This window comes from Gossypium hirsutum, chromosome A13 (assembly GCF_007990345.1).
Source record: "Gossypium hirsutum isolate 1008001.06 chromosome A13, Gossypium_hirsutum_v2.1, whole genome shotgun sequence".
Lineage (NCBI taxonomy): Eukaryota > Viridiplantae > Streptophyta > Magnoliopsida > Malvales > Malvaceae > Gossypium > Gossypium hirsutum.
Window position 1 is genome coordinate 76,187,116 of NC_053436.1, and position 13,575 is coordinate 76,200,690.

The following is a 13,575-nucleotide window of genomic DNA, read 5'->3' on the forward strand; positions in this document are numbered from 1 at the left end:
ATAAAAAATAAAAAAGCCATGAAAGCTCGGACAAGGACCCTAAAAGGGATTATTAAACCAAGAGGAAGACATTAGAAAATAGAGTAGAACAAGGAGACAAGACCCTCGAAAGGGGTTATTAAACCGAGAGGAGGACATCAAAAAACAAAGTAGAACAAGGAGATAAGACCCCCAAAAGGGGTTATTAAATCAAGAGGAGTACATAAAAAATAGAAAAGAACAAGGAGGATGATGACCAACCACCGATAGTAGGTGTTTGGCCGTTAAAATCGAGAAACATGAAAATCACCTAGAGTAACAAACAACCAAAGCACGGGAAACAGAGGGCAAAACTAGAAACATGATCAAAAGAGTTTGGTCAATAGAGTAATGAACGGCTCAGAATGGATTGAGTATGATGACTCAGCTTGGACAAAGAAAGACAAAACACGGGAAACAGAGTACAAAGCTAGAAATAGGACCAAAAAGGGCAAAATTTTTTTTGGAGTTTTAGCGACTACAGGCACCGTCCATAAAATAGATCTGCAAATTGTAAAAAAAGAAGCCATATGAAGTGAATGAGAAGAATAAATAAAGAAAATGTTGGTGGGAGGGAGAAAAAAGACGGGCGATAGCCAGCCCGGAGACTGAAAACGTCGTGTCACTGGACAAAACAAAAGATAAAAAGTAAATGACTTGGAGAAGAAAAGAAAAATAAATAAATAAAAGGGGAAACTAAGCTCTTGATACCATGCTACAAACTTAAGAAAAAGAATGATAAATGAATTTCAAAGAAATAATATTGCCTCTTGATTTACATTAAGTTATATAGTCTATTTATACTAGAAACTAGATACACAAATAAAGAAAAATATGATATGATATTAACCAATTATGCAAAATATAAGTGTGAGAAATTTGATATCATCTTTTAATGTCACAAATTTTTTGCTATTTTATTTGAACTCAATAATCATTATTGAAGTTTTTTTAATAGAACTAGAATATAACCCTCGTAATTTAGAAAAAAAAGTTATATTAAAATTTTAAATATAATATTGATATTAATTATAGATAACTTTAATGATTGAATTTATAAGGAAATGAAGTTAATGTTAAAGTTGAATCTTTATACCAAATTAATTAGACAAAATATGGACAATATAATATGAGAAAATAATTAAATACATTAAACTATGGTTAAAACAAACAAATCGTGATTGTAGAATATGAATATAAAAGCCTGTTATATATATATATAAAATATTTACGTATAAATTTATTTCAATACATAAAAATAATATGAACAAATACACAAAATTTTTATATTTGGCTTCTTTTTCTTTCTAGTGTTATTACATATTAGTGTGCCATGAAAGGAGAGTGGAACAGTGGCTTAAGAATATACAAGAGGCAAGACAATAGTTCAGGAATGTAAAACAACTAGTAATTTTCATGGAGCAAGAGAATTAATATCCCCTCTACTTTTAGGTATTATTGAGCGAGTGCACTGGAAATCCGAAACAATATTTGATAAAAACCTGCTTTTTGGGGTCGCCCTTCACACTCTTACTGTTAAAGCCAACAAGAAAGGGTGATGAAAATGTTCTCCAATGTGGCTATGTGAACTTCTTTTTTCAGTTGTGTTGAAACTAGTAAGATCTAAATTTTTTCTACGGAAGAGAAACATGCAAAAAATTAAGGATCTTTGTAAGCTTTAAACATTTTCCCGATACCACCACCATAGCTATATAAAATGAAACACAAGTCTGCAATTCCAATAGATTTGGTTGCTTGACTTATGAGTGATAACACTACTTTTTCACCCCTGGCTTGCATGCAGTGCATAGTTGTGTCTATTTGTGTTATTAAAATAAAACATATGTGAATCAAATTGTCACAATCAATGCTTTTATTACCTCCAATAAAAGGGAATTTTAACATGAAAAAAAAAAGGGAAACGTTTAGCGTTTTATTGTGCATACAGATTAGGAAAGAGGAAAAATTTGTATTTTAATCTCAGCGTGGTCAAAAAATTATGCAAAATTAATAAATTTTAAGTGGATCTGTTCTCATTTTTATATATTAATATAACATTATACTCAAAATATCCCTCTGTGTCTTAAAATCAACCCATTTCAATTGCCAATTAAGCTCTCTCAGTAGTTGTGGTTGTGGATATATCTTTTATAGTGGGTTATTGATAATTTTAATAAACTGGTGTATATTTTAATAATATGATATTAGGATGCTGTCATGATATAATATTTAAATATTTTCTCCAATTCCATTACTATTTTCCCAATAACCTAGGAGTTTAATTTTCCCATGAGACCGATGAATTTAATTGTTAAAATCTTAGCGGCTGCTAAAAAGATTTACCCATAAAAGTAGGGACTGGTTTGAAAATTAGTCTAGAAAAGTTTCAAATTTAATCCGCTATTATCATCTACATAGAACCCAAACCTATGCCATCAAATCGGACCTCAGCTTCATTACCAATACTTCAAATTGCCACGTGTACGGTAATGACAACTTATTCATAATCCCATAGACTGAAACAGAGTAAAGCCAAGAAAAATTAAAAATAAATAAATAAAAAACAAAATAATATCATTGGCCAAACCACCTTTATATTCAAGTTTCGCGGCAACGCCACTTTTCGCTCTCTCAAAAGTTGTTCTTTCTCAAAATTCTGTTTTTTCTTTTTATTTCTTTTTTAAATTTCTCTGAAAAATCTTTCTTTCTCTAATTCTTTTTTTTTTGTTAAATGTGTTGGTTCAGCTGGGAAAAGGCCGGCAATTGGTAAGTGGAATTGTCTCCGATCTGTGAATTAGGGTTTAAAAGTTGAGATTTTGAACCATCACTGTGGTTTTTTAAATTCATTTTTGCAATTTTTAAAGGAGCTTTCGGTTAAAATTTTGAATTTTCGTTTCTTTTAAAAGTGTTTTCGGTTTTCTTCAGTGGGTTTGAAGCGGTTTTCAAGGTGACTTTATGGATTAAGCCAAATTGGCTTTGCCGTTCTAGTGGTTTTAGAGCAGCATTGTTTTGCAATCTTTTTTTATTTTCAATACGTAAAATTTTAGGTGTTTCAATTGTGAATGAAATTTTGATTGTGATTTTGAGATTTTGTGGTGTTTCTTTTTGCTGGTTCTAAAAAAAATTACAACTTATTATTTTTTTAAAGTTCATTGTTAACATCGATTTTACATCTGCACTATCTTTTTCAAATTTCCCCTTTTCTTTTTCAAGTTCATGTTTTATGATGGAATGCTTCAGATAAAGGAAGTCATTGATGGCCCCAACAAGAAAATATAAAACTGTGAACAAACAATATTCGAGTAAATGTGAAGTATCTCCTGATAAAGACGCAGGAAATTCAAGAAAAAGTAACCCAAAGGTAGGTGTTTTGTCATTTTTAATTGATTATTTGATTTGAAGATCAAATTTTCTTGCCTTTGGCTGTTTGATGGATACTCTGTTTTACGTGGCATCATCATATGCTAATTGTGAGTCGTTTTGATGCATGGACTGTTGTATTCTATGCTATAGAAGAAACTATTTGACAAGTTAGGATCTCCATGGAGCAAGGCAGAGATCGAGCGGTTTTATAAAGCTTATCGGGAGTATGGGAAAGATTGGAAGAAGGTATATTAGCTACCTGCCACAGTATTTACTTCGAGAACTATAATAAAAAAGTTTAATGGTTTCACTGTAATTTTATATTGTGATGATGCTCCATCTAGGTATTCTATAAGCATAATTAACACTTCCTTTTTCATTTTAAATTTGTGGTTGCTTATGTTTAGGTGGCTGCTGCTGTACGTAACAGATCCACTGAAATGGTGGAGGCCTTTTACATTATGAATCGGGTATGGTTAGGTCTCGATGTAGCTTTAAGCACTCTAATCAGTTATCCAATTCATCTTTGATTGCTTAATCTTGTCCTTGAATGCTTATGGGTTTCATGATGTTTGTTTCTAAAATGCCCAAGGAAATGCTTAGATTAGGACTTGATTCAGTTCGAAAAAATCGAAAAAGAATTTGAATTTTGAGATAATCGAATCGAGTTATTCGAGTTTCGAGTTCGAGTTGAGTTAAATTTTACAGTTCAAATAACTCGAATAATTTGAGTTACAGATTGGTGTCACTACCCTTTATTTCCCGTCAATTTTGAAAATGAGCAAATTGTCACTCTCAACAAAAATTACAAAATAATTTAAAATAATTTTAAAATTCAAAATATTTATAAAAATTCTAAAATTTATTCTTTTTTTTTTTAAATTATAAAAATTTTAAAAAAATATATAAAAGATACATAAAGAAAGTTAAAATTTAAAATTTTTTCTAAAATAATAATTTTGGGAGCTAAATATGTTAATTAGTAATGCAAGTTTAGCTAAGTTATTTTTATTACTATTTTATTTTGAAAAAGTTTTCAAATATATATGGGTTCAAATTTATGTGCTCCAATATTTATGTTTAGTTTTTTAATTTAACTCAACCAATTTCATTCGATTCGATTCGATTCGACTCGACTCGAATTTCATTTTACTTGACTCGATTCGATTCGACTCGACTCGAATTTCATTTTACTCGACTCGATTCAAGCAAATTTCAAATCGAGTTAGGAAGATGAAAAAGGACTTGTCAACTCAAAATTTTTTCACTCGATTTGATGGAATGCTCACCCCTATTTAGGATAGATAACTTATTTTAAATGGTTAAAAAGGAAAAACAAACAAGGGAACTTCTGTCTTAGTTAACTTGCCATCATTTGAACTTTAATGTGGCTTCTCAACTACCACTTCTTATAATTTGATGCAGATAAGCATTTTGTCTTCATTGTTAAAGTCTTCAAGAGGTTATGTGGAATCATGTGCTTCAGGGGCTTTGAATGATGTTGCATTTTCAGCCTTCATTTGTTGGATGGAACCTGAGAGTTGCTTTATTTTGACTATATTTGTTTATAAATATTGTTACATTATTGTGTTTTTTCTTTCTTTATTTTCAGGCATATTTATCCTTGCCAGATGGAGTAGCATCTGTAATTGGCCTTATAGCAATGATGACAGATCACTATAGTGTCCTGGTGAGATTGGTTTTAACATTTTTATTTATTTGTATGAGTCTGATATTTGCAGCCAGTGTTGATATAATTAAAGCTATTTGGTGCAGTTTGTTTTTTGGAAGTATATTTCTCTCCTTTATGAAGTGAACTGATTCCTTGTTAGACTGTATTTTTGCAAATTATATCTTTTCCATTTTAGGCTAGCAAAATAAATTGAACTCTTAATGTTATTCTTCTATCTACTGATCAAGGGTTGAAAATTTTGTACCAATGTCAACTTCCAGGGAGGGAGTGATGCAGAAATAGAGAGCAATGAGCCTTCTGAAATACCCCGGAAAACTCAAAAGCGCAAGTGGGTAAAGGCTCATTTTGGTTCATCAAAAGAGGATGTTTTTCTGCCCCAATCAATTGCATCCACTCAAGGATGCCTGTCTTTGTTGAAAAGAATAGGCTTTAACGGTAAAATCCATTGTTCTTGTTAGCGCTCAATTGAAGCCAACTATGGTTTTTCTTAAATTTGGTTCCTTTGTTTATCACTAGTCTCTTTATTTTTTCTGTCCTTTTATCTCTTTGGCAATTGATGCAACTAAGAGACTGAAAATGAGAGTTAAAGTTGTTCAAATTGTCCAAATTTATGTGCGAAGCAAATCAAAGAATAGTGCTTGAAGTTATTTTTTATTTGTCAAAGTGATAAGAGGTATGGTAATATGAGGAATAAATCTTATTAACAATGTCAACTAATATTATGTCTAGTAAGCACAGAAACTGCTTGTGCTCTCTGAAAGTTTTTTATAATAAATAATAATCTTTGTAATTGTGATTGAGTTCCTTATTTGTTTGAATTCCTTTCAGGTATAAATCCTCATGCAGTTGGGAGAAGGACTCCTCGAGTCCCAGTTTCATATTCATATAGGAGAGACGACATGGAAAATTATAATCCGCCAAAAAAAAGAGTTAAGAAGTCAGAGGCTAATGATAATGATGATGAACATGTCGCTGCAGTGACATTGACTGGGGCATTGCAAAGAGGAAGCTGCCCACAGTTTTCTCAAAGACCTTATAAAAAGGCTGAATGCAGAAGATCCACACCTGTTCAGAGCTATGATCGGATGGTATAAGACCATTGGTTTGGATTTATGATTTTTAGGTTTCTTTGCCTTCATTATCAGCGTAATAACTTCATTTTTTTTTCTATTGACGTGCAATTAGTTGCTTCAATCAGAGACAACCAAGGCCAAGCTTCCTAGTTCTTCCAGTAAACACTGGATGGAAAGCAGGCATGGAGTCAAGGAACCTGTCATTGGAACTTACATAAAAGATACAGGCCCCACGGAGGATATGGAAGGTGCTGGTACTGTAGAAGTGCGTGGAAAGGGGAAAAAGGTTTACCGGAAGAAAGTGAAAGCTGGTGAGTTCATAAACAATTTGTCTGATGATGTTGGAGAAGCGTGTAGCGGTATAGAAGAAGGAATTATAGATAGGGCTGTCAAAGGAAAAGTTGAGATGGAGATTTCCGGTGCAAAATGTAAACTTTCACCATGGAGTCAGAGGAAGAAAAGCAAGAAGATTGTCTCGGGAGGTATGAACTTGATATCTGGGATTGAATAATGTGATAAGTATACCTTTACAAAAAGTAGCAAAGAAAAAAGAGAGAAAAAAAAAAGGAAATGCTAAAGGATGTTGCTTAATTGTTCAAAGAATCATAATCTTCTTAGGTGAAAGTACTTGGTAGGTCCATTTATTTTAAGGATTGGTTCTAGTTAGTCCTTATACTATTAAATGGATTAGTTTAGTCTCTATACTAGTACAAAGAATAAAAAAAGGCCAAATTTTAACTGTTTTAACATTTACTGTTTAAACAATGTCATTTATTTTTCAACAGGTTAATATTTTTAAAACTTTTATGGTTTTATAAATGAAATCTTTTTTTTGGAGCTGAAACTGCATGTGAAAAAAAAAATCACGTCTTTTCTTTTTAAAATAGTAAATGTTAACTCTATTGAAATTTAGCCACATTTGATACTTTTTAATAGTAGAGGGTTTAAATTGATCCATTTAGTGGTAGGGAGAATGATTTGAACCAATCCCTATAATAGAGGGACTTGACAGGCACTTTCACTGATCTTGCAACTGTTTTGTTTTTTTGTTTTTCTCTTACATACATGCTCAACTTCAAATTTTTCCTTTTTATATGTAGATGAGAGCGCTTCCCTAGATGCCCTACTGGCATTAGCTAATTTGTCTACATCTATATCTCCAGCATCAATTATAGAATCTGGTAGGTGTCAATTGCTTCTACTTCAGTTTTTACTGATTAAATGTAGTATACGGTATTGGGTTTCTTGTCACTTATCTTCCTATACTTATGCAGTATATGTTTCTTCCAGTCCATTTTCTTCATGCATGCTGGAAGCGTACATTTTTCTCATTCCTTTCGTTGTTGTTTCTGTGTTTACCTAGAAGTATCTGCCAAATTCAAAGAGGATAGAATTGCACGTGAAACAGATGAGAAGCCAAGTGCATCTGAAGCTGCTTCTACAAGTCATCGTCGAGATGAAACTAAGCACATAGGGCCAAAAGAAAAGGTGCTCAACTTAATCACTGGAGCTGAAGATGGTACCTCCAGAAAATCAAAAGTTGGAAGGTATTCAGCTAAGGATGACAATGTTGTTTCTGAACCAAAGCAACGGGCAGAATCTACCAATAACTCAAAGAAAAGCAAAAGCAAATCCTTAAGTACTTCACAGGTAACCACTGAATATTTTGATTGTTGTACTTCTAATCTTTGATTTCATGACAAAATCTTTTGTTCCAGCTGCAGATTTCAAATCCAGAAGCTCAAATTGATTCACCTTTCATACAATCTTTTGATAATGAGGTAGGTGAATGTTTTAACCTTTTATTAGCTAGTTTAATGTGTGTAAGATAGCTAATCACTACCATGTTATTTTAATAGTATATGTTCTCTCCAAGATTGATGCTGTTTTTATGTCTTGTAGGACATGGCTGAAGAAGTGAACAAAAGTCTCACTAAAGGTAGCAGCGCTCAATCTTCTGTTCAATCACGACAAAGGAAATCATTCAGAGTGCCAGAGGATTCCCTCACTAAAAATGATCCAAAATTTGCTGAAACTGATTCACTGGTGTCAACTTTACAAGTTCCTGCAGAATCTAAACTAGTTAGCTTACCAAATAAGCATCAAAGTAGACGTAAAATGAACCTGAAGAGAGCGTTACTTTCAACAGATATAAATTCTCTCAATTACACCTTAGCAAATCAACCAAACAAGGACTCTCTCTCACAAGACGGACTAAAGGTAGAATCCAATCTTCCTCCAAATTTCCCTCTAGGAATATATATATATATATTACTCATTTTCAGCATAATTTATGAATGTTATCGAATTCCAGGAAAGGCTCTCTTTCTGCTTATCATCTAATCTGGCAAGAAGATGGTGCTCTTTTGAATGGTTTTACAGTGCTATTGATTACGCTTGGTTTGTTAAAAAGGAGTTCGTGGAGTACTTAAATCATGTTGGATTAGGTCACATTCCAAGGCTTACTCGTGTTGAGTGGGGTGTCATAAGAAGGTAAGCTTGTTAGTGTCCCTAATGTTAAGAATTTTGGAAAAACAGATTTTACAATACAATTGCTTGTTGTTACAGTTCCCTTGGCAAACCTCGGAGGTTTTCCGAACGCTTTTTACATGAAGAGAGGGAAAAACTTAAACAGTATCGAGAGTCTGTGAGGCAGCATTATGCTCAACTTCGCATTGGTACTACTGAAGGACTTCCAATGGATTTGCCACAACCTTTATCAATTGGGCAACGTGTAAGTGCCATTCATCCCGAAACGAGGGAAGTTAATGATGGAAAAGTACTTGGTTTGGAGCATGACTGTTTCAAGGTCCAGTTTGACTGTCCCGAATTAGGAGTTGAACTTGTCACGGTAATTGCATTGTTCAATAAATTGGCATTTCAGTTCATTCATCTTCTGTTCACTCTGGAAGTCACATAGACTATTGCAGGATATTGATTGTATGCCATTATACCCATTGGAAAATTTGCCGGAAACTCTTAGGAGTCAAAATCTTGCTTTTGATAAATTCCCTGTGACACCCAATGAGTCTCAAGTAAATGGACATTCAGATTTTCGAGGGTCCGGGGTATACGCTCCAAGTGGGCATCTGGAGAATGCAACTGGCTCTGTGAACATGTTGGCCAATCGAATAAAGGTTAGGGTACCTAGAAATTGCAAACATTATGTACTTCAATTCAAGACTTTGTTATATTGCTTGTTATGTTTCCTTTTTAATCTTGTTGTGTCCATATCTCAAACTTCGACCAAGTAAGCTGAGGATACTTTTCCTGTTGCACTTCTTTTCCTATGGTTCAAATGTATCCCTTTTTCTGTTTTTCACGGAACATGAAAATGTTGGTGTATTTTAGAGTTAACACGTCATATTTCAGAGCCACTTTCTTCTTCTTTTGCTTCCTCTCTGCCTTCCTTCCTCCCAAATTATCTCATTTGATAAAATATTCTGGAGCCATAATGGGTTCTAGATTAGTATTTCTTTTCCCTTAATGTTAAATACTAAATAGTAACCAATACAATATACTTGGGTCTTGTCCAGGAGGATGCAAGCCATAATATTTTGAATGCTAAGACATCTGTTCCTAGTGTTTTTGCTGCACATCAAACAGCAAATGGTCTACCCCTTACCGTGGCCCATATCCAAGGGAGGGAAGCTGATATACAAGTTATGTCTGAGTTGAACCGTGCTCTGGACAAGAAGGTTACTACACTATTCATATCATCTTGAATTACGTCTTAACTTTCTTGATACTTCTCATTCTAGATGTAGATTTTACTGATTTGCATGCTCATATAGATAACTGCTTTGGTAGTGATTTTACTTTATCTTTAAAAAGTTATCTGTTTTAACTTTGGTTCCAAAATTATTAACTTTACTGCATTTGCCTCTTTGGTGATTTCAGATAATATATTCTATAAAATTTACTGAAAACCCTTCATTGTATTCTTTATTGGACTTTTTTCTTTATATTTTCTTTTTTAATTGGCTTGTTTCTTGAAAATCATAGTCATATTATCTTCTGTAACTAGTTTCATAGTTGAGTTTAGTAGAATCATGTTAGTGTAGCCCGTGTTCTTCATATATATAATACTGCAGGAAGCTATATTGATGGAGCTCAGAAATACGAATGACGACATATTGGACAACAAAAGCGGAGGAAGTTGCTTAAAAGGTTCTGAGCCTTTCAAGAGGCATATTCCAACGGTACTTGTACAGCTAAAGGAAGCCAATGGCCAGGCATGTGGCTTCTATGAATTGATGTAGAAGTGGTTTATTCTTTTCTTCGATTTTGAACCCTCTTCTTCGGTAACTTTGAATTGATCATTTTCCATGCAGGTTTCTTCTGCTTTACATAACTTGAGACAACATAATGCTTACCCAGCAAACCCAGTATCACCACAGCAGAAACCTCCAACTAAGTCCAATTTCTTAGGTAGCTTGACAAGTTCTATTGACAGTTCTCTTGATTCACAAGAATCTGATTCTGTTGCGGGCGAAATTGTTGAAGGCTCAAGATTAAAAGCGGGTTCTATGGTGGATGCCGCTATTAAGGTACAAGTATCTTTTCTTCCTTTTGTATACATTTACTGACCCTTATTTGTCTGAGTTGGTCTAATGACCCCTATTATGTATGCATTTTCGTTCAGGCCATGTCATCTACAAAGGAAGACGAAGATGCATTTATGAGGATTGTAGAAGTTTTGGACTCCATAGATAAACCACAATTTACACCTGACATTAGGATGCCGGTGATAAAGTCAGCGGAGCCAGAGAATGGCAGTATCAGTTATCAAAAACACTTGGTTTCCAGATTACCTCAAAACAATGAACAAGTTCCTTCAGAGCTTATTACATCATGTGTTGCTTCTTTGCTCATGATACAGGTAACCCGGAAATTATTTTCTGCTATGATTTCGACTCTCAACAGCTTGACGAGCAAGAATGTTCTTCATATCTGCATCTTGTTTGCAATCTTGTGCTTATTTCTATTTCTTCTGACATACAGACATGTACAGAGCGACGATTTCCCCCAGCCGATGTGGCTCAAATTATGGATTTGGCTACTAGAAGCTTGCATCCATGGTGCAGCGAGAACCTGCGGATTTACCGAGAAATACAAAGGTGCATGGGCAAAATTAAAACTCAAATATTAGCTTTGATACCAACTTGAATAATGAATATGATGCTTTTTTTTTTCATGTAAATATGTTGGAGTCCAATTCATTTATTCATTTATTTATTTCTCCGATTGAATTTTTGATTGTTCATCTTTTTGACGGTTTCGTTCTTAATATCCAGATTAAACTAACATGAAATACTGAAATATTTTCAAGATCATTTAAAGTTAATTTGTTGACCCAGAAATTAAAAAAAGGAAAAAAAATCAATAATAGTGATCAATATTTCTAACGTTTCCAAGAGATTGTCTCCTTTTAAGAAAAATAAAATAAAATAGGAGCAACATAGTTGATTAGTTTATCATTTAAGGATTGAATAGATAAAACTGAAAAACAGGTGGATTGACCAGATGAATAGCCATGGGCACAACTACAACTTAAGAGTTATATATATACACACAGAAAAGACAAAAGCTCCAGGCTAACAAGATTTAAGAATGACTTGAGATGTGTAGCCACCTCCATCATTGTGGGCCTCTTTTCTCCATCAACACAGGTGCATCTGAGGACTATTGTTGCCACAACCATCAACTGCTCCGCCTCGATCGTCATTCTTGGATCCACAAAATTACTTAATATTTCAACACAGTGCTTCTCATCAATATCCAGTATATTACGCTCCACAATTGTTAGCTTCCTTCCACCTAAAAGCTCAAGTAGAAGCATTCCAAAACGATAAACATCAGCCTTCTCTGTTAAATAACCTGTGGTCACATACTCGGGTGCTGAGAACCCTATTCTCCCTATAACAGCATCCTCCACATGTGCTTGTCCTCGAGGAATAGATATACATATTCCAAAGTCAATGAGTTTGGGAACATTGTTGTGATCCAACATGATACTTGAGCATTTAGTGTCACGGTGGATAACTGGTCTAGAAAATGCTGTGTGAAGATGTCACTGCATTTGCTAAATCCATTGCAATTCTCAACCTGCATTTGCATGGCATTACTGGCTTAACATTTGTCGCAGAGAGAGACTTGGAGAGGCTTTTGCATGCAAATTTGTAAACTACACTCGGATTTTGGGTCTCCAAGCAACATCCTATAACCTTCAAAACATTTTTGTGACCACTCATTTGTGATCGACAATATCTTTGTAAGCATAATATTCCAATCCAAGGGGACAATTACTATCATACTTCTTAACAAATATTGGGCGTTCCTTTGAAGAGTCTTTTTACAATCGATAACCACCATCATAAACTACAATCCAATTTCCATCATAGCAATTTGTTGCTATGATAATTTCTTCTGCAGAGAAATGACGAATGGACCTGCCATTGCTGATGGCAACCAGTTCTTCTAATAAAACCTATCATAGAAGTTTGTTGATGTATTTTGAGTTTGATATTGGAAATCAGATATCTATATTTTGTGGGTTAGTTGCTTTAGGCCTTTAGTAATAGGCTGCTACTAGTTTTCTCTATCTGTAATATATATATTTTTTACTTTATGCTTTATGTTACTCTAGTGTTTGGCAGCTGTAAAGTTTTTTTTTTAATTATAAAAGATGTGTGTGTGAAGGTGAAAAGATAAGCCTTCTCGATTATTCACAATTTTTTTTTTGTTTTTTTTGTCTGTACTCTCTGTAACAAAAAATTTACACCAACAGTGGTATTCAAAGCATCTTCTTAAGGGTTGTGAAGTTCTACTGCTATTTTTGGGTGTTTTTAATGGCTTCTTCTAATGCTATTTCAACATTTGTTCCTATTTTCACAAGAAGTCATTATCATGTTTGGGCAGTTAAGATGATAGTTTATTTGGGATCTCTTGCCTTGTGGAAGGTTGTAGAAACTGATGAAGATCCACCAACATTGAGACAAAATCCCACTATTGTTCAGCTCAAAGCTTATAATGAAGAAATCTTGAAAAAAGATAAAGCCTTAACATGCATTCACTCCGGGTTAATAGATCACATTTTCACAAGCATTATGGATCTTGAAACACCAAAGGCTGTTCGGGATAAACTTAAAGAAACTTATGAGGGAGGTGACAAAGTGAAGAAAAGGAAACTTCTAACTCTAAAAAGAGAGTTTATGATGTTGCAAATGAAGGAGGATGAGCTGATTAAAGATTATTCAACCAGGCTGATGGTTATTGTAAACTAAATCAGACTTTATGGTGAAGAATTGCCTGATGAAAATGTGGTTGAAAAAGTCATGATCAGTACTCCTCAAAGGTTTGAAGCCAAAATTTCAGCTATTGAGGAATTTTGTGACATGACGAGTCTAACTATTGCTGACCTTGTTA

General features: G+C 33.9%; 1 protein-coding gene and 1 pseudogene across 7 annotated transcripts; one reads left to right on the forward strand and one right to left on the reverse strand.

Moving 5' to 3' along the window:
• The first annotated feature begins 2,596 nt into the window (after positions 1 to 2,596).
• Positions 2,597 to 11,413, forward strand: LOC107893645 (protein ALWAYS EARLY 2). Of its 7 annotated transcripts, none has more exons than XM_016818687.2 (20): positions 2,597 to 2,784; positions 3,259 to 3,379; positions 3,532 to 3,627; positions 3,789 to 3,851; positions 4,994 to 5,071; positions 5,335 to 5,509; positions 5,903 to 6,162; positions 6,260 to 6,629; positions 7,248 to 7,328; positions 7,511 to 7,797; positions 7,866 to 7,928; positions 8,050 to 8,367; positions 8,462 to 8,640; positions 8,716 to 8,998; positions 9,078 to 9,284; positions 9,684 to 9,845; positions 10,242 to 10,382; positions 10,482 to 10,697; positions 10,793 to 11,029; positions 11,152 to 11,413. In XM_016818687.2, exons 2-20 carry the CDS (start codon positions 3,275 to 3,277, stop codon positions 11,314 to 11,316), a joined length of 3,486 nt encoding a protein of 1,161 aa, XP_016674176.1. In that variant the 5' UTR covers positions 2,597 to 2,784; positions 3,259 to 3,274; the 3' UTR covers positions 11,317 to 11,413. The 7 variants fall into 7 exon arrangements, with proteins under 7 accessions (XP_016674176.1, XP_016674181.1, XP_016674180.1 ...); XM_016818692.2 differs by having other exon boundaries at positions 2,638 to 2,784; positions 10,242 to 10,349; XM_016818691.2 differs by having other exon boundaries at positions 2,638 to 2,784; positions 7,872 to 7,928.
• Positions 11,414 to 11,452: 39 nt separating this feature from the next.
• LOC107894505 (non-functional pseudokinase ZED1-like) lies at positions 11,453 to 13,140 on the reverse strand (annotated as a pseudogene).
• Positions 13,141 to 13,575: the final 435 nt, after the last annotated feature.